The sequence below is a fragment of the Anser anser genome (genome assembly GCF_964211835.1).
Source record: "Anser anser genome assembly, chromosome: 3".
NCBI classification, from domain to species: domain Eukaryota; kingdom Metazoa; phylum Chordata; class Aves; order Anseriformes; family Anatidae; genus Anser; species Anser anser.
Window position 1 is genome coordinate 24511300 of NC_139722.1, and position 22118 is coordinate 24533417.

Genomic DNA, 22118 nt, shown 5'->3' on the forward strand with positions numbered 1-22118 from the left:
AGATAGACTGAGTCTTCCAAGTAATGTGCATATAATCATAGAATGGCTCAGGTTGGAAGGGACCTTAAAGGTCATCTAACTCCAACACCCCTGACATAGGCAGGGATGCAACCCACTAGATCGGGTTGGCCGAGACCCAGTCCAGCCTGGCCTTGAACACCTCGAGGGATGGGGCATCCACAACTTCTCTTGGCAACATGTTCCAGTGCCTCACTACCCTTACAGTGAAGAATTTCCTCCTAAAGTTTAGTCTAAATCTATCCTCTTTTAGTTTATGACCATTCCCCCTTGTCCTATCATTATCTACCCAAGTAAAGAGTTCCTCTCCATCTTTTTTATAAGACACCTTTAAGTACTGAAAAGCTGTAATTAGGTCATACCAGAGCCTTCTCTTCTCCAGGCTGAACATCCCCAGCTCTCTCAGCCTTTCTTCATAGGAGAGGTGCTCCAGCACTCTCATCATCTTTGTAGCCCTCCTCTAGACTTGCTTTAACATGTCCACATCCTTCTTGTGCTGGGGGCTCCAGACCTGGACGCAGCACTCCAGGTGGGGCCTCACAAGGGCAGAGCAGAGGGGCATAATCACCTTCCTCCACCTGCTGGCCACTCCTCTGTTGGTGCAGCCCAGGATGCAGTTGGCCTTCTGGGCTGCAAGCATGCACTGCCGGCTCATATCAAGCCTTTCATGCACCAGAACCCCCAAGTCCTTCTCTGCAGGGCTGCTCTCAATGAGTACTTCTCCCAGTCTGTCCTCATGTCTCAGATTGTTCTGATGCAGGTGCAGCACCTTGCACTTGGACTTGTTGAAGCTCATGAGATGCATACTGAAGAACAAGATTTCACACGGTACATTTGTTCTACAGTCTATAGTAGACTACTCTTCCAATTGCCTACATTAACTCTTGCAGTCTCCTACTTAATGCTTTTTCTTTTGGGGAGGATATAGAGGAATACAGAGGTAATGAAAGCAGATGTCCTGAGGCAGCATTGCTGTTACAAGTGATTATATATACTTTTTTCAGTTAGGTTCTTTTGCACCTAAGTACTTGGACAAGCTATTAAAATACAACCAAGGGAGATGTAATGATTATTTTTTTCTGACTTCAGTTCTACAAAACAATCATAGTGTTACCCAATGACCAAAGCACCATCTCCATTATTTCACTTGCACAGACCTTAATTGTCATCTCTGTCCCTTAGATTCTTTGTTGTTGTTTGTTTGTTTGTTTGTTTTTGAGAAAAAAAGGTTTAGTAATCTCTAGCCACCATTTGTCAAATTCTTTTAGATCTGGAGTTAAAACCACCATTTAATTGGCAGGTATCATCATCAGCTGTAGTAGAAAATTTCATAAATCTCAAATTACATAAGGGAAACCACTTTATTTGGGGTCCTCATGTTCCTTCACCTTATGATCTTTGCTACATATAATTTTAAGAACTTTCTCTACTTACTGAAACTGTGTGCACTCTGGTCAGAACAGATACAATGAAAGCAGCAGTGATTCTGATTTTTCTCCAGACAGCCCAACAGTACATCTGAACTCTGTTCCGGATGAACCGCTTCCCAGATAACTCAGCTACCACAGTCAGTTAATGTTTGCTCTCTGCAAACAGCAAAGTAATGCCCAAAAGGAAATGCTAACTGCAACAGCATGCCACCAATATTTTATCAAGCTGTTATCAAAAAGTGTGCCTGAACTGGTAGATGTTTGCTTCCACATGTAAATATAAGAGTTTGTTCCTTCTGAGGATATGACAAGAATAAGCTGGCAAGACAACTTGCATTAATTGCATTCTGCTGAGAAATGTATATTTTCTTCTGATAAATTCAGTGGCACTGCATTGTTCATTAAGTGGAATTTGAAGAAAAGGGGAGAAGCATGTAGGCACAGAGGAAAATCCAGTGATTTAATGCTCTCAGAGAGGGTCTTAAAATATTAGGCAGAATTTCTTATTCTCAGATTCCCATATCTGCAGTACACTGGAAATGTGTCTTCTCAGTGATTTGTGGTCTTGCACTTCTATTTCAAAAAGCATTTTTTCAAAAATAAAGGGAGTTAACTCTGCAAATTTTCACTAAACAGGATGTAGGGATGGGAAAATGCAATAGAAAAAAAGTGCAGTATCTGTGCACAAATCATTCATGAACTACTATAGGACAATTACAAGGCCTAGTTTCCATATTACATCTAATAGGATTTGATATCTCCTGCAACTCTGATTATCAAATCACTCCAATGGGCAAAGGGTATTTCCTTGTGAGTGTCATAACTGGATAAGCATCTGTTTTCTTATCTTGATTCTACCCACAAGCTACTAAAGGAAGAAATAATATGCAAATTATAGTCATTTTGAATCAGGTTCATCAAACAGATGCCTTAATTTAAAGAATCAAAGTAAAGGCAAAGAACACCTGCATGGCTTAAAAAAGGATAAAAATAAAACCAAAAAACATCTAATACAGAGATTCGTCCTCTCTGATAAAATAGACAGGTGCTCACCATTTTGCATTGAGTGGTGTTGAGCTTATCCATGCCTCAATTGCTTCTTGACTTTTAAGGTGTTCATCCCATGAATGAAGCATTACAGGAACCAGGCAGGAGATATGAATATGTCATCCTACTATCCTGTTTCAGAAGTCACACATTTTCCATGCCTTACACAGTTCTATAGTCTCTGACTTTACTCTGCATTACTTCTATCAACATCAGGATTTAAAGAGAAAACCATTCAGTTGAGACATCAAACAGTATTTCAACTTTAATTATAACCACAAACTGAGTAGTACAAAACATAGTTAGATTTTCTCAGCAAGTACAATATGTACTAACTAAATAAGAGTACTCAAAAGAAATCCAAAATGAGGAAAAAAAAAATTAAATAGCATGGCACTTTAGGCTTAAATTTGGGTAAGTTTGATAGCCAATGATGTTGCTTTAATCTAGGACCCATTTAATAACATCTGACTTGCTTTGAAACAAGTTATATTTCTGGTTATCTTGGTAGTGCATGTAATAAATATGGGTTTGAGTAGATTAAGTAAGGTTATCTTCTTATTTTCAGAAAAGCTGGAAAGATCTTATTTCCTTTTCCACGACTTTCCCTGAACTAACTGGAACGGGTAAATCAAATTAAGAAAGTGAATGTAAAATTATTGAAGAGGTCAAGTGATACAGAAAAACAATAGATTAGATAGTTACACTAGATTGCCTGCCATCTTCTCTGTAACTAAAAATAAAGGACAGAAGTGTTTCTTTTTTTTTACCTCTATTACCTGAATGAGAGATAGACACAAACATTTGGTTTCTGGTTTATATCAGATGAATCTTTTAAATAATTAATACTTAAACATTTTGGAATAGAAAGGGTGAATGCCAATGTTTTCAGAACAGCAACAAAATGACAATCAGTTTATGGAAACGTCTTTTTAGGAGTCTTTATTATTATTATTATTATTATTATTATTATTATTAATACAAGGTACATAGTGCTATAGCAAACATTGTAAAATTTCACTAGCTTTTAAGAATATCACTAAACAACCTACAATATTCAGCTCCCCATAGGCTATTATGAAACAGAATGCTGAATGCAGCAGGAGAATATGAAACTAAGCAATGATTCTCCAAAGAAAGTAAGCATATTTGTAAGTTACTGGGACTATTCAAGGACATAAAAGATATGTGTATGTGTAAATACCATAAAGAGACAGGGCTAGAGATTCTTAAATATATGTTTCACTGTGTTTAAATGTAATGTACTTCAGATAATGATTTCTGTGTGAATAAAATAGGAAAATAATAAGTAAATTTGCATGCCTTAGACTCATTTTACAGTTTATTGACTTTTTAAGTTCCCCAAATATTATATATTCTGATTCATACAAAACTAAAATGAGAAAATAAAAAACACACAATGCTTTATTAAAACATTGGTAGGATATATTTTTAAGAGAATTTTATTGTTGATTTAAACCCCAATTTCCTTTGCGATTGCTGCACTGTCAACCTGAAAATGCTCTCTAGATGAATTCTGGCAGTCATCCACCTATTGGATCTTGCTACTTAAGTTAGTTGTGGAGTTAATTTGTGTTCCAAGGGACTTATTCACAAATCTTTAACGAAACATCTATGCCAAAACTATATAGAATTTATTTATTTTTCTTGCCATTGTCAGGATCAGAGAAAAAGTTTCTGAAAAACTTGAGGTTTTCTAAAACATTCAGGATGCCAAGTTCTTTGGCATCAGAGTTGTAAGAGTGAAGCCAGAAAATAGATGGATCTGGCACTTTTAAAATAGTATAAAAATAGAAATATTACAAAAGTTGCACACATGTGCAATAATAATACTTGTTCTGATGGCAGAAACACCATGCACATTGCACCATGCACATCTTCCTTTTTGTCCTCTTTTAAAAACTTAAGCTCAGTCATCCATCCTAGTCTTTGGTATCTAACTCAGCCAACTCCTTTTGCCATCAGAACATGCTGTAAGTCACTTATTGAAGCACTTATTGAAGCAGCGGTGAACATTAACCTCTTGCTGCCTCTGATGCTTACACATCTATTGCTGCCACATGAATTTTCCAAACTTCAGTGTTCCACTTTCCTTTGTTATCTGAATGAAGTTGCTCAATCCACATGAAAAAAAAAAAAAAAAAAAAAAGCCAGATACTTTTCTTAAGAAGTTTGAGCATGCACTGACAACAAACAACCTGCAAAAATGTTTGGTATGTTGCCTTTTTTCTGTTGTGAAGGTGGAAAAGCATCCTTGTTCATCCACAGAATTTTGTGATCTGTCACCATTTAATGCCTGGAGCTCAAGAGAATGAGTTCTGGGCCTTTGGCAACATTTGTTTGACATCTTGACCAACTGGATTTTTAAGTTAAGTAGAAAGATGAATTCACAGGTGTGTTCTGATCCCCTTTATGAGCTCCAGAGAGAAGAGAAATGACATTTACACTTCATTACATGCTTTTATTACTGTCTTAAGGATAAGTGTCTGATATTGTACTGAAGGAATGAAAGGAGTAGCAAACTTATTCCTCTGGACCATAATTTATTAGAATATGAAGGGCATGATCATCATGGCCACATCATTTTCCTCTTTCCTTTTACCATGCTGAAACATCTTTCCTTGAATGTTTGGCTTCTGTGGTTTGGGAGAAGCATAGTGTGAGGAGGAGAATACTAAAGAGGTAGATTCTCCTCCATTGCACAATCTCTCAGGAATTCTTAAGCAAACTCAAATATTCCTATCTGTTTTCTGAATAAAAGATGTAAATCATTAACATCAACCATCTCATCACTACTGAATTTGCAAACCTGTTAATCGTTAAAAACATAGTTTTGCAATATTCATGCAATGCTATGATGAACTGAGGCTGGACACCCATCCAACTCTGATTTCATCTCTGCCTTTTTCACCCATCCTTTCATAAGAATGTTAAAGTGCATGTTTCTAAACCTGTTTTTTTTTTTCTGTTTATGATTTAGATTATTGAAGTGTCTGAAAGTTTCAGAAAGTTTGGCTCCCTGTTATGCTCAGTGTAGTGTGCACAACTAGTAAACAATAGCCTGCTTACACAGAGCTTATTACAAAGTTGTATATTAGCATCCAGGAAGAGCTTTTTTTTTTTTTTTTTTTTTAATGGTAGAAACAACAGAAGAAATGATAGGTGAGAGTAGTTAATAATAATAAATTTGCTCACAGGGATTTCTGTGGCTATTTTAAGGAGAGACAGAAAAGCAAACTTTAACACAAATATATGGAAATATCAAGGGTTATACTTCATTGCATCATTGCATATGACCAAACACCTGCAATCAGGACATCTACTATTGGAATGAAAACAATCCACAGGTGGAGAAAAACTGGTTGGAGGTGAACAGAAGTAAGAATGATGTCCAACTGGAAACACAAAAGAGGACATCTTGAAGGGTATGTAGACACAACATTTTATTTTATTTTAGGCAACCTTCAGCAATCTCAAAAAGAGTGATGCAGTAATGCTGTCCTTCTGGTGGAGTACTGCCTTTAGCTTGATGATTGCAGTCCAGACAATAACTTGCTTATAGTGATTCACACATGTCACTTTTCATTTGGAGTATTGCAACTCCATATGGTGGATGTAACATCTTTAACACTTAGGAAGTTCCAACTCATGTAAAATACTTCAGTACCTTTTCTCCATAGCACCAGCAATCACAAGCATTATCAAATTTATCCTTTCTGCCTTACTTTGCCTCTCCAGAGATTATCAGTCAATTCAAGGTCTTTGTTCTTATCATAAAAGCATTCCATGACCCGTGCCAAGGCTATCTAACACTGCAAGAAAAAGTTGTAGGATAAACACTGCTTCTCTGGTACAATGGAAATTTCAACAGTGAAGAGGATTTTTTTGTGTGGAAAAGAGAATTTTACACTGGCTGGTAGGACGGTGTAGTAAACTCACTTGTCTCAGTGCCTTCTCAATAAGTTAATGTGTTTCTTGTGTACCTGAACAATATTTGCATATTCAAAGCATCTGCTTTTATGTGCAAACTGATGGAGTATTGTCTTTGTGACTGAAACATTTGATGAGAACAGCTGGACTTGACATACATTTTTATAGGCAGATAATATTTAGGTGAAATTTAAGCCTCCAACTTGAAAATTTGAACTAATACATCTAATTTCCTGCAATATCTACAATACTCTGCCACTGAATGGCAATAGATATCTATGCAACCGAGTTGGTATTATGCAGTATTAATGTTATAAATGTTTTGAAATGACTTTCCTGTTTAGCTTTCCTGGCTACCTTTTAACAAAGTAAGATGAAAGCCATATAGCGAAGAGAAAAAAATATATGATAGTTTCATCTAGACGTTAGAAACCATACAGTTAGATTGTTTCTAGGGCTTTTATTTTCTGAACAGCAGAGGTCTATGAGAATTCTAATTACTTAAGATATGTTCATTTTACTGAACACACGATACTACCTGCTCAGAATTAAAAACATGCTCAAATCTGTTTGCTGCATCTGAATGATCTAATCTTCTTTAGCAGAGAATATTAGGATTTTGCAACAAATTAAAGCAACCAAATTTGTAATACTCTGATAAACACCAATAAAATTACTACATAAATTTGAAATTCAACGCACTGACAAACATGTTTGACAATTTTCTTTGGCATAGAGTAAGATGTCATTTTTTATTTTATTTTTTTTTACATACAAAGGTATTTTGTAAGCATTGTTTATAGTATTCATAAAAATATAATGTCTATAGAGATTCAGTAACTGTAACAAACAATACATAGCAGTTTTGTGACAAACTACTGCTAATGGAAGCCATCTACTAAAAGTATTATATACTTTGTACCATTTTTAGTGAGTCCCAGCTGGTTTATTTAATCTCACAAAGACAGTGAAGATTGTTTGTGAGCTTCTGAGAGACTTGTTATCACATAACATATTTGAGAGATTTTATGGTCTGCTTCAATAATTCTACTGACAAGCCCAGCCTGGGAGGATAAGTGAACAAACTCAGCGGAACAGTTATTGTTCATGTTCTTGTGTCTTCTGTTTCTGTAGAAACCACTTTCCAAAATTTACTGCTGTAAATTTCTTACTTATCATTTGATTTATTTTTAAGCAATCTTGATAACATTTTTTTCCTAAAAATATTTGTCATTAGTTTGCCCTCAACCATAACCACTTTCAGTCTAATCATGAGGCTGTGTGCTATAACAGTTACCTTCTCCCCTGTTGTACGACAATTTGGCAGACTTTATGAATCCCTAGAGAGCAGTTAGGTAAAAATATACACAAACAAATTTGATAAAAATATTTAGGATGCTTCAGAATGTAAATTGAAATAAAAATTGCAATCTGCCCATAGGTCATTGATGCCAGCAAATGGACTTTAGGCTAAACATCTCCAGTTTCTCAACAAAAATATTTTCCACTTTTCACTTTGAACAGAGCTAGGAATAAGGTGGTGCAAAAATACCTGAGTCCCTATTTGAGTCATGCCTCCTTGCAGCTATTTTCTGGGTCCGGAGGCTCTATGAAGTATGTTTAGGAAGGACATAGAGGCAGAGAACTCTTTAGTGATGACAGCCACGCTCTATCAGAAAAAAAAAAAAAAAATCTCATTTGCTGTATGAGCTGTAAGACAGTGTAAAGGAGGCCCTGTTATGTTCTGCTGGCTGTTCTTATCCTCTTCTGCTCAGCAGGAGCCACCTAAGGCAAACTGGGACAGAAGTTTCCAAAAGTGCCATGCTGTGCTTTCACTAAGAAAGGAAACTAAGTCACAGAAATGTGCCATTATCAGAATATTTGACAGTCTATTTAACTCTAGGTCCCACCCACTTCATGGTTCATTTGATTTTTTCATATACACATGGTTTAAGAGCAGATTAAATAAATTTTAGTAAGCCCTTGCTCCTAGCACACAGGCTACCAAGCTAGTTATTTACATGAACTTTCAGAACTGTTGTTATTTCAACTACCTTTGAATTTCTAAAAGCACAACTGGAGTGTGTGTAGCAATGTCCACTGTTAAGTGTCTTTTCCTCTTATTTTAATTAGGCCATAAAGACAGCATGAAGAATATGCCGTATTGTGTGATTAGGCATAAATCACCTTTCTGTGAAAAAACTTGGCAGATTAGTGCTCCTAGTTTTGAAAGATCAGTGGTGAGATACTTAGTAAAAAGAGCAGTTAAGCAATGTTCCACAGATATAGTGCTGACAACAATACTGTACACAGTGGGGAAATCAATACTACTGAGTGGGGATCCAAAAGTGATGCTGAAGAGGGTCATCAAGGCAGTTTGCAAATAACCTGCCAAAAGTAAGGAAATGACTGACAAAGCATGTATTTGAAAACAGTGAGGAAATCAGAGGCCTGATAGAAGAGCCCCATGTACACATTGTTTTACAAAGAGAAAAAAATCCTGAAGGCACTCTCAGCATGGCCTAAAAATAAAATCTTTCTTTTCTTTCTAAATAGAAAAGAATAAAACTGGTAACTCACAATAATCTAATATGTTTGTGCAAACATTAACCATTTCCAGGCACATGAAGGAGAAGAAAATCATCAGGAGTAGTCAGCGTGGATTCACCAAGGGCAAGTCATGCTTGACCAACCTGATAAATTTCTATAATAAAATAACTAGCCTGATGGATGAAGCAAGAGCAGTGGATATTGTCTTTCTAGATTTAGTAAAGCCTTTGACACTGTCTCCCGTAGGATCTTCATAGAGAAGCTGTTGAAGTATGGGCTGGATGAGCATACAGTGAGGTGGATTAAAAACAAGCTAAACAGCTAGGGCCAGAGGGTAGTGATCAGTGGCACAAAGTGTAGTTGGAGGGCAGTAACAAGCAGGGTCCCCAGAGGTAAATACTGGGTCCAGTCCTGTTTAACATCTTGATTAATGATGCGGATGACAGGGTAGAGTTCACCCTCAGTAAATTTGCAGATGACACAAAAGTGGGAGGAGTGGCTGATTCGCTGGAGAGCTGTGCTGCCATTCAGAGGGACATTGACAGACTGGAGGAATGGGCTGACAAGAACATCATGTAGTTCAACAAGAAAAAGTGCCAAGTTCTGCACCCAGGAAGGAACAACTCCAGGCACCAAGACATACTGGGGGTACCCAGCTGGAAAGCAACTTTGCAGAGAAGGACCTAGGACCTAAGTTGAACATGAGTCATCAATGTGCCCTTGCTTCTAAGAAGGCCAAGAATGGCTGTATGAAGCAAAGCATCACCATCAAGTCAAGAAAGGTGATCCTTCCCCTCTACTCATTGTTGGTGAGGCCTCACCTGGAGTACTGTGTCCAGTTCTGGACTTCTCAGTACAAGAGAGACATGGACATATTGGAAAGGGTCCAACAAAGGGCCACCAATATGATGAAGGGACAAGAACTGGGACTGTTCAGCCTAGAAAAGAGAAGGCTCAAGAGAAAACTCATCAATGTACTTAAATACCCAAAGGGAAGGTGCAGTGAAGATGGTACCAGGCTCTTTTCAGTGGTGTCCAGTGACAGGACAAGAGGCAATGGGCAAAAACTGAAACACAAGAAGTGCTGTGTAAACATCAAGAAACACTTTTACAGTGCAGGTGACTGAACACTCTCACAGGTTGCCCAGAAAGGCTGCAGAGTCTTCCTTCTTGGAAATCTTCAAAAGCCACCTGGACATGGGCCTGGGCACCCTGCTCTGGGTGTCCCTGCTTGAGCAGGGGTTGGACCAGATGTCCTCCAGAGGTCCCTTACAACCTTAACCATTCCATGATTCTGTGACTGTCTTGGACTGCAACAGGACAGAGATTCTTATGCAGAGCTGATGTACTTATTTTTTAATTTGGGCATGGTGGTGGTGGTAAATCTTTTAGCAGTTGTTATCCTAAAAGCTGCTACTGTTTTCACAGTATGGTTGTTTTCATAGTTAGCTGTTGTTAGTAGAATATATGCTACCCTTAATTCACAGCAAATACTAAATTAAAAATGCAAAGCTTCCCTATTTTCCCTATTCTTCCCTATGTCCCTGATGTAATAACAGTGATGCTGCTATGCAGCTCCTGAGCTGTGAGAGACCTTTTTTTTTGCCTTTCATACACCTAAGTTATGAAGGCAGAGGTTTCATAGGGTATAGATATAGAAAGAGCTGATTGTAAGAGACAGTGTCTCTGCTTTTGTAAGAAAGCTGCAGGCATGTCTAAGCCAGACAACAGGAGAGAGAGGCTCAGAGACATCTAGGGAAATACTTTGTGGAACAACCTGGTAAAAAGCTAGAAAATAAAAACTATGCAGTTTTCTTCACGGGGAAAAAAAAAAGCCTTAAAATTATGAAGAAATAAAGAGCCTCCTTCTGTTTAATTCATGCTAACTTCAGGGGTTTTTGACCTTTTTCCAAGAGTGTGCAAAAGACATACACAAACAGATAAACAGATCAGTGAAAATCAGCCAAACAAACAGTCATTTTCTTCCCCTCTAGATGTGAGGGTGCAAAGGAAAAATATTTAATGAAACTTTAGCAGCAGGCAAGCTACTCACAGTTTCTCCCTTTCTAGGCACCCTTTCCCTGCCTTGGAAAGCATGGAGAGGATTACAGACGAAGAAGGGAAGAAGGCTGAGAGAAATCTTTATTCTGGTACTATTCCACATGAAGAATATCTTTTTTTTTTTTTTCTTTTTTTTTTTTCTGAAAGTGGGGGGTGGCAGGGGGAGAGAATGAGAGACCTCTAACCCCGAAAGGATTGGGGTTTTAACTAGAGGCACTAAATGAAGTCCTGTGTTCCAGTTCAGAATTTAAAGCATCTCCCGTGTGAATGCCTTGGGTGGAGGTTGTCATCACTTCGTAGACTTGAAAGGAAGATATTACAGTTTGCACAAGTAATCAGCAATTTACTGGTGCATAGACTTAACTTTTAAATAAGACATTTTAAAATATATATATTTTTTATTTCAGGAAATGTGTATAATTACAATTATTTTAGTTGGAAAATGAGTCTTGCTCTGCTAATACCCATATTTTTTCTACTAAAATCTAGCATTTCCTTCAAAAGAAAACCTTACAACAAAACTGTTTCCAGATCATCATATGAGCCTTACTCTGTCACAGGTTCTTTATTCATCCTTATTTATCTTTAAATCTTTACCCTTCTTTATATTTAGTCTTTTAATTTCCATTTCACTGTATATACTCTGTGAAAAACTTCAACATTATTCTGTTAACTGAGTGTATTATTGTTTATTTTTGCTTAGTCTTGTGCACTACTCTGAGGTATTAGATTCATTTCTATAGATATCTCTGTAAAGCCAAATCTCACCATTCTTACCTGTCAAGGGAACTATATAGTCAATGTTAGTAAATAGGTAAGTACTGTATTATAAGAAAACAGACAGTGTTAGGAGAGTAATGATGATGTACTCTTGTAAATATATCTTTTTGTTTGTTTGTTTGTTTAAAAACAATACAGATGAGCTTTTAATTTTGCCACTTCATTCTAAAAAAAAAAAAAGTACTTTCTAAAGGTGACTATTTCTAAGTATCCATTCAAATAATTCAACACATCACTAAAGAAATAATAATAATAGTAATTAATAGTAATAATAAATCTCTTTGTAGCCTCTTCATTTCTGGGAAGATAACAAGTAAATAATCCGTAAGCAGGCAGCAGAATTGCACAAATACAGACACAGCATTTTGCTAGTCAGTCCCACTTGGTTTTCTGAGTTGGTTAGAGACATATCAAGGGCCAGAATGGTGTCTCAGACATCTTCTCAGACAAGACATAACCATTTCCCATCTTTGGCTAGGTTTCTTGGCTGAAATCATATTTACTTGGAAACTATCAGAAGACCAGTCCTACCAGAAGACTGGACACAGGCAAGATGACAAAGGACATGGGATGGGACATAGGACCATGGATATGGATCATATACAGATGCTGGCAGTGCTTCTAAATGCTTGCAATACAAGTTGGGAGCAATTTTGTTCTACAAAGTATTCTTGACATTATTTGTGGAGTGTACAGGAGGAGTGAATTGGCTATTATTAAACATTGAATACTGAAAATGGAGTGGTAGGTTTATATGTATCAGAAGGTCTAGCATTTTCCATCAACAGTAAAGAATGGGCCTCAAAGGATTCACTGAGGGCAAGAGTAAGTGTTACTGCCAACTCAAGGCTCTCTGAGAATTTGTAATGTGTTGGGAACAAAATAATATCCTAGCTAAACAGAGGAAAGAAGATCCATCAGTAATATTCAAATTTATAGGGATGATAGAGTGATAAATAATCACGTAATACAAAATTGGGACAGTTAAGCATATGTGGTGGTTTTACCCAGCTGGGTGAAGTCCACTGCAACCACTCTCTCACTCGCCCTCCTCAAAAGGAAATGCTGAGGAAATATGATGCAAAGGGCTCAAGGTTCAAAATAAGAAAAGGGAGATCGCTCAACAACAGATCGCTCATGGGCAAAAAAAACCTCAGCATATGGAGCATATGGAGATTAGAGAAATTATTATTTCCTCCTCCAGATCACATCTACCTGCTCCACCGGGGGCTCCTCCATAGGCTGCAGTGTGAAGATCTGCTCCACCATGGGCTTCAGGGGGACAGCCTGCTCCACCAGGGGCCTCTCCACAGGCCACAGGGGAACTTCTGCTGTGTTTCTGGAGCACCTCCTGCCCTCCTGCTGCACTGACCTTGGGGGCTGCAGGGCTGGTTCTCACTCCTCACTCTCCCAGCTCCTGTTTTACCACGGTTTTTTTGTTGTTGGTGGTGCTGGTGGTTTTTGTTTTTTGTTATTTTTACCTTCTAAAATCTGCTTTCACAGAGATGCAAACAGCATCTCTTATTGGCTTGGCTCTGGCCAGCAGTGCGTCCCATTGGAGCCTGATGAAGCTGACCATTAACATGGGGCAACTTCTCTGCTTCCAAAACCTCACCATGTAAACCCACTACAACGTACCCTAAAAAGATGACTCTGTAAGAACATGGTTGGAGCCAACACAGGCCACATCATCCAGGCAAAGAAAAGTCTGCCACTCAACAGCCTCACTGGACACTCAGGACAATTGTGGAGGAGTATCTGGTCTGGAGATGCTAGTAAGTATAGGAAGAGCTATCCCTACAGTCTTGCCTCATGTCACTTAAAATGAGACCATTGTGGTAAAAGTAGTTACACAAAACCAGAAATTATTAGGATATATGGAAAAGCTTTACAACCACATCAAGGATACAGTGGCCAACAGAAAATTATTATACACTAAATGGCAAAATACAATATGGGAGAGCAGAACTATTATGGTGATGTTTATTCATCAGTTATCAATTTGCCAACTTACTTAAGGCTGGATGTAATGATTGATGGCCCATCACAATGTCTGTGATAAGAGATATCTGTGCTGTTTGTATAATGCAGACAGAAGGATTCAGTACAGGTGGATTGCCAATGATCAGTTCCCAGAAGAAAAGAAGAGTATAGACAGATAGATTCTAATGTATAATAAAATGCTAATCTTGCAGGAGAAAATACCAGGAGATTATGGATTGACAGTGTATGAGCCTTGGGGAAATGGTTCACAGATTCAGGATACCTGCAAGGATACCTGCAAGGACATCTGGTTTGCAACAATGTTTGTTTATTGACTATTCAACATAAAAGACAAAGAAGGAAGCACTTCTTTACTGTATGGATGATGGAGCACTGGTTGCTCAGACAGTTCTGGTTTCTCTCTCCATGGATATCCTCAAAAGCTGCCTGGACATGGTCTTGGGCAATCTCGTCTGGGTGGCTCTGACTAAGCAGGGGTGTGTGTCACTATTGGCTAGACCTGGTAGTGGAGAACAGCAGCTTCCATTTAATGAGACCAAGAAAGAGAAATCTTCTGGGTCTTAAAGTTCCACAGATTTGTTTTCCCTTAACACAGATTCCTTCCTATTTACCCATCATGATTTAAAAAAATGGATCAAAGGACTTCAGCATTCCATAAATGAGGTTATATGGTAATGCAATTGATGAAGTTAAAGGCATAATTTGTATTAACACATATTTTTAATATAAATTAAAGTTGCAGCCTGCCATTCAAACTGACTTCAATGGCTTTGTTTTGCTTTGAACCTGAGGCAATAACAGTTTTGAGCAGTCCCTCAGTGTGTCGAGCCACAGGGCTGTGAAGCTTGTTATTGTACATTTATTCTTTGTCTCGTACTTCAGTGTGGCTCCTTGGAGGCTAACATGGCACAGCTATTTTGTGAGCCTGCTCATATTCCTCATTGTTCTGCACAGAACCCTGCTCTGAAACCTCAGAACTAGGAAAATTTGCAAAACGTAAATCTCATCAAAAGGCAAGGAAAGTAAGAAGTGACAATCACACAGTGGGTTTTTTGTTTGCTTGTCTGCTTATTGAAGATGTCTGTATTTTGAAATTGGCAGTGTCTACCCACTGAAAAGGGTTCTACTGCAATGTCTCTGGCTTTGCCTTGTACTGATCTTTGAAGTAACGCAAAAGACCTTATGCCTTTCTTACCAAAACAGAGTTTTGCCATTTACTTTAATCATGAAATGGGATAAAACTTTATTAGCATATATTTCCCTAAAGGACAGGAAGTATTTATTATCAGATCATCAGAGATGGGCTCCCTAGACATGTGATTTGATATGCCCTATAACATTCATTCAGATAGTGTAAATTGTGTAAATGAACACCATTATCACCACGGCTAGCTAATGATAACACTGTGAAAGGTTACGCTGTTGTATTAAATGTTTCTTTTGACTAGTAATAGTTATTGTTCTATTATTTCACTTCACTGAAGTGAAAGGATTTCCTGATGTGATTTAATATTGGGCTTTTAATTGAGATTTGCTTTGCAAAACTATCATGAAAATTTACAAGTAGAGGAAAAAAAAACATTGAGAGTGCTGTTCACAATACTGACCATTGAAAATGATAACACTTAGATATTTTAATCAGCTGTCAAAGATGTCCCATTTAGCCTGAATGACTAGAATTTGAAAAGGCAGATTTAGACAATGCTTTTTTTTAAAGTCAAGGCAGGTTCCATCAAGAAAATTTCAGACACAGATTTGAAGTACTGCAGTCATAGACAGTCTTTGTTATGAACTTAAATTTGAGTATTTTTTGAACTAGACAAGACTGAAAGTAAACACTATAAAATTAAGAAATAAATTAAAATAAGCTATCAAGTGCATTGAAACTCAAGGATACCAGTAGTGGGTTTACATGGCAAGGTGTTGGTAGCAGGGGCCTGCAGAAGTACCTTCTGTGAGAAGAATCCAGAAGCTGCCCCATGTTAGTTAAGGGCCAGTTTCAGCAGGCTCCAAAGGGACCCGCCACTGGCCAGAGCCAAGCCAATAAACAATGTTGTTTGCATCTCTGTGAGAGCAGGTTGAAGAAAACAAAATAATAACAATAATAACAATAATAACAACAACAACAACAACAACAACAATAATAACAATAACAACAACAACAACAACAACAACAACAATAATAATAATAATAATAATAATAACTGTTCTTCAACAGGAGCTGGGAGAGTGAGCAGTGAGAAACAGCCCTGCAGGCACCAAGGTCAGTGCAGCAGGAGGGCAGGAGGTGCTCCAGGCATGCAGCAGAAATTCCCCTGCGGCCTGTGGAGAGGCCCCTGGTGGAGCAGGCTGTCCCCCTGCAGCCCATGGGTCCCACACGGAGCAGATCTCCACGCTGCAGCCCGTGGAGGAGCCCCCGGTGGAGCAGGTGGATGTGGCCTGGAGGAGGCTGCGGCCCATGGAGAGCCCCCGCAGGAGCAGGCCCCGGGCCGGAGCTGCAGCCCGTGGAGAGGAGCCCACGGAGGAGCAGGGGGTCTAGGGGGAGCTGCCACCCGTGGGGGACCCGTGCTGGAGCAGTTTGTTCCTGGGGGATGGACTCTGTGGTATGGACCCATATGGGAGCAGTTCTTGAAGAACTGTTCTTGAAGAAGAACTGTGGGAAGCCCCCACAGGATCAGTTCGGGAAGGACAGCATCCCGTGGGAGTGACCCCACATGGAGCAGGGGCAGAGAATGACCATGCAGGAGCAGTGGAGACTAAGTGCTATAGACTGACTGCAGCCCCCATTTCCTGCTCAGCTCATGAGAGAGGAGGTGGAAGAGGGTGGATTGGGGAAAGGTGTTTTTAGTTTCTTTCCTTTGTTTCTCACTTCTCTAACTTGCTAGTAATAGGCAATAAATTTTACTAATATTCCTATTCTGAGTCTGGTTTGCCTGTCAATTGTTGAGCAATCTCTCTGTTGTTACCTCAAACCTTGAGCACTTTGCATCGTATTTCCTCAACCTTTCCCTTTGAGGAGGGGGAGTGAGAGAGTGGTTGTGGTGGAGCTTGGCTGCCCACCCGAGAAAAACCACCACAATCCAAAATGAAATCAAACAGTATTTTGGCACCTAGGATTCTTAGGGACGCCTGCCACTACCGACTTCACTCTTCAGGGTACTGTTTGTGCCAAACATATCTGCTAGATAGAGTGGGGTGATCCCATTGGCTATAATTGTGTGCTTGGTTGTGCAATTTGGCTTTATGTGGTTTTGTGTTTGTTCAGACAGGAAAATGTAAGAATGAGGTTCTCTGACCAAAAAAAACGGACTCCAACTGAGGTTATAGTCACTTGTCCAGGAAAAAAATACATGGCAGTTACATCATTTTGATAATTTCAAAGATTCTTCATAAAGCTGGAGATGTAAAAGACCTCTTGATTTATCAAAATCCATATCTAGCCAAACAGAGATGTTACCCTGAGAAGAGATCCATTGCCTGCTATGTACAAAATAAAAGCTCATTCATACAATGTACACTGTCAGGCAACGAACATACATATATGCACGTCTGGCCACACAAATTAACCCAGACAGCTCTTGTACAGACACAGACAGCACCAATGGCCTCATCCTGTTACTCCCCTCTGGCTGGGCAGGATGGAGGTCCATAAGTGAGGATACATGTACACATAGGTACTTGCGTACTTATACTGGCTCCTGGTGTTGTACCATGGACACAAGGGCTCTGACCCTCACCCACCATGGGGCTGGCACTTGGTGTCACTCACTCAGGTCATCCCAGTAACGGGCACTCAGGCACACACCATTTCCCATGGTCCAGTTCAGCTGCTGGCGCCCCGCATGACCACTTCTGTTTATCTGCTTGCCCTTCTATTTTCTGTGCTCCTTTGTGGATGTGCAGACAGGTTTTTACATCATATAATGTGACACAGTCAAAACAATATTTGATATTTAAAACATCTATTAAAAGTAAATATTATTTTTAGAAACCAAACATTTCCAGAAATGCAACTTAGCAAAAGTCTGTTTGGTTCAATATCTTTCTATTAATGCTAGGCAAAATGCAACTTCAAAGGGAAGTCAGCCTGAAGAAGAAACAAGTCAAGATATATATATATATATAATTTAATATGAAAATTGCAAACTTACTCACACAAAAATTCTATAATTCTCTTAAGACATAAAATGCTCTATAACTGAGCCTACTGAAATCCATGAGAGAATCCAGAGAACATGTTTTAGTCAGTTTTCTACACTGAATGTTTTTTTGTGATACTTTATTACTAATACCATGCTGCCAACTTTTAAAAGATGTTTTGACAGCATGGTTCAAAGATGAGAGTTAGGGGAAATTTCTTTTCATATCATGGATGTTAGCTAAAATGGCTGATGTTAATCCAGCTGCAGACGTTGGGCTATAATACAGCCCACATACTACACCCCTTGAAAACACTTGCTCTGTAGGAGAACTTGTTTGTGCCTGATGCACAGCTGTGGCCAGACATGTCACCCTGGAAGAAAACTGCTGTGAAGAGCAAAATCCATGTAAGGAGCATCATAGAGACAAGGAATGATTTTTTAAAGGCATCCATAATTTTTAGGCATGATTTTTCACTCAAAATGAAAACTCTGAGGGCAACACCATATGTCCAGCTAGCTGCAGACACAATATTACTTTTTCACACAATAAAACTAGTATCTCTTTGACAACCATTTTTTCACCATTAGCTATCAGGAAGTTATGTTACTGAATCTAGTAAATCTACTGAGGTTCTCCAGAGAGCTTTTCAGGGAAGACAACAAAATATAATCTTCAACAGCCTTGTTCATCTAAGCTTCCTTCTGTTCTTGATATACTTTTCCTTTGAGGCCAACATTGGGTAGTACATCCCTGCTAACTGGAGCTGATCCTTTTGAATCTTATTTATTTTTATTGTCATCTTATAACTTTCTATCAGTCTTATGTGGATATTTTGAATTATTTTTTTTTTCTCTGAACTGTCATAAGACCAACAAAATGATGGTGGGAACATTATTACATCTCTTTTTTAAAAAGCTCAGTTTAGTTTCACTTTTGTTGTTGTTGTTGTTTGGTTGTTTGTATGCTTTTGCTTGTTTGTTTGTTTTTCCTTCACAGACTTGATACTGAGGACAGCTAAACTTAGGTATATTTCTTTATCTGGAATTATTACTGAAAATGCTCTCAGAACTGATAAATCTTTAACGGCGAATAAAAATGCAAAATATCCTACTGGAAAGGTTTCATCTCTGCATGAAACAGCATGGATGTTGTTAGCAGGAGAATCTCTATTTTCAGGTGCATCAACAGAGAAATCTGGCCAATCTTGTGTCTTCTCAGTCTGCTCTTTTTTGACAAAAGAGTTGTACACACACTTTCATCCAAGCATGCATGAAGAAAAGGATGTATAAATTCATGAATGGCAACATAGACAGGTGGTTGTAGAAAAGGCATAAATAGAAGATACAGGAAGAATAACAGATTAGTTTCATTCACATTGGACAAGTTTGATTATACCATAGTTGCACATATTTATCCCAGAATTTTAAGTTCTTATTTTTATTTTTTAAATATATACATCCCACATTGTACAAGATATTGAACTCCTACCACTTTAAAAGCTTGTTTCCAAGTCTTTCTTTTCTATAAATTGTTTTAAAGGACTGTAATCTGGTTCTCTGGTTGTGATGGCCCATGTTTTCGCCTTCATTGCCGTTTGAGAGCTAGAGTATTGCTTTCTTCAACACTCTTGTCACTTAATTCACATGAAAACCTACAGAGCTCCTTCAAAGTTATTACACAGAAACAGTTGTCTGAACCAAGTGAATGGATTTAACTAGTATTTCACCTAAATTTAGATAGGTGTGATATTTGTCTGGAAAGGTTACAAAGTACTTAAATGCAGCAGGATAGAGTTGTATATTAAGCTATTAGGACATATCCTCATACTATAAACACTGTTCATATTAATGTTATGAACCAGCTACTATAAATTAATTTCTTTTATGTGCATTCAAAATGCCATCTATTTAATCAAAATCAATTGGTTAATGTATAATTCTGTAACAGTAAACAATTTAGAAGTAAAAAGCTTCAGAAAATATCCTCTAGTTTTGCATGTGAATGTATGAAAGTGGAAGTTGAAAATATATTCTGTTAATCATGTATATGCCTTTAGGATGCAAGCTGGCAAACCTTTTTTTCTAGTCCTTCCTCTTTTTTCACTTGCATTTGACTTCATCTCAGTCCAGCAATGTCTCTCCAGGAAAGAAAGATTTTGTGCGCTGTGTGTGAGATTTGAAGGAGATGTAAAAAGATTGCTTAAAATAGAGTAAAACTCAGCTGTGCTACAAGTGAGAGCCAAACAATAAAGAATTGGCAAAAAAAGAGTGTAGTTTGTAATTCAGCAAGAAATCTGTATTACAGTAGTTAATATCTTAGGAAAAAAAAATCAAGTGAATAATCCAGAACCAGTTTTCATGAACTTCCCATAACAGACAAATCCGAGCAATCATATTGCAGACTATTTCTCATATTCCCAATACTTTTCTGAACTTGCTTGTTCAAAGCTTCTGCATATTCAGTGTTGTCTCACATCAAAGACTATTCTGGAAAAAAGTTGGCAGACCCCTCATTTGTTTGCTTTAGAAGTATGGATACCATTCATTAGAATAGCTTCTGAAATGAATTACTTGCTGTATTTGGGTGAATGGCACATTTGTGGCTCATGTAAATTACTCATTCTTCACTTTCATTGTTTCAAATTATTTTGGAGATGACTGCAGTCCATGGCTTGAACCCCAAATACACTAATGGTGGTACAGTTAATAAAATAAATATTGTATGCTGGAGTAATGGAAAATTCAACAGCTATCACTTCTTATAAATAAACTAGACAGAAAATGCCTCCACATTGGAAGAGAATTATCTGAGAAACTGCATAGCACAAACAATCCTTAAATTAATATTTGGCAGCCTAGGATTAGTCAATAGCTAATGATCATTAGATTTACTCCAGACAACAATATCTAGGAATTTCTTAAGGAAAGTGTAAAGCAAGAACTTTACATTTCCAGAAGTTTAAAAACTGTATTGTCAACTTTCCTATCCCCTCATCATAAACAACTGGACAGTCCTGCACATGACGATCTTTTATGGCACTTCGATACTGAATTTGAATTAGCGCATCCGTCCAGATAGTGTCCTGATTTTTTTTTTTTCCTAAAATATAACGCTAGTGTAAAAAGGCTTGGTCCTTCCTAAATAACTCATGTATGCAGAGTGAAGTCACTGCAAAAAGGTGAATTTATAGCTGCAAAAAGGTGAAAATATAGCTGCATCTCCCAGTACAGGTTTATCCAAAAGGAGCCCAGTTTGTGCAATCCAGGATTGCTCCCTATGTGAGCCAATGCACAAGAAATGGAAGCGACTAAGATAGTCATTTGAAAAATACAGTTCCAATGTAAAGAAAAATCCTAATGCAAACATAACTTTAATGCTACAGAAGATAAATCCCACCAGAAGAGCATCATGAACTGTTTTACATCTTTGCTTGGTCTGAATCAGTAACCTCCTTCAAAAAGACAGTCCAAGCTACTAGTTGAAGAAGATGCTTTAATTCTTTTTCTTTTTTTTTTTTTATTGCCAGGGAAATTTTACTTACATAACTAATTAAACTTGCACTGGAACAAGGACTACCTTTAAGATTACTCACTTCTTAGGTGAGGGTGGTAACCTAAATATTCATTATGCAGAAAATTCATTGTTAATACGAATCAGGCAGAAAGTAGGGCTGTCACCTTTTTTTTTTTTTTTTTTTTTAATGTCCTAACCAGGCTATTGAATTACTCTCAATAAATATTTAAGTATACTGCACAAGGTAATTTATCTCTAACAGGATAGATTGAGATCAGAACACCTGAAGGAATGATGTTTAGGCTCTTTAGACTTAATCTACAGCACCAGACGTAGGAGAGTATGGTATTCATAGATCCATGTTCAGACTGTCATTTAATAGCTCCACCACTTTACTGTCAGAATGGAGGTGGGTTCATATTCCCTTAAGAGTAAAAGCATTTGAATCCAAGTCCAATTTATATATACACCTTCTGAAGGGGGAGAGGCTTCCTCCTTCTATGTAGGTGTGAGCACCTAGTACTCCTTTCTGACATGCTTCTTAGTAAAATAGAAATATTTTTTCCTACGGTAACTTAAATGTTGAAGTAAAATGAAAAAGCAAAGAACAAAACCAAAATG

General features: G+C 38.0%; 1 protein-coding gene across 9 annotated transcripts in view; it reads left to right on the plus strand.

Moving 5' to 3' along the window:
- Nucleotides 1-22118, plus strand: part of LOC310897338 (uncharacterized protein) — a 103330-nt gene that overhangs the window by 61545 nt on the left and 19667 nt on the right. For 8 of the 9 annotated variants that reach the window (XM_083830817.1, XM_083830819.1, XM_083830820.1 and 5 more), the window contains exons 6-7: nt 11067-11146; nt 12316-13125. The exons of the other annotated variant lie outside the window; for it this stretch is intronic. In XM_083830817.1, the coding sequence (XP_083686943.1) occupies nt 11067-11146; nt 12316-12462 (227 nt within the window). In that variant the 3' untranslated portion in view covers nt 12463-13125. Of the gene's footprint in view, nt 1-11066; nt 11147-12315; nt 13126-22118 lie in introns of those variants that run through there. 9 annotated transcript variants of the gene reach the window in all.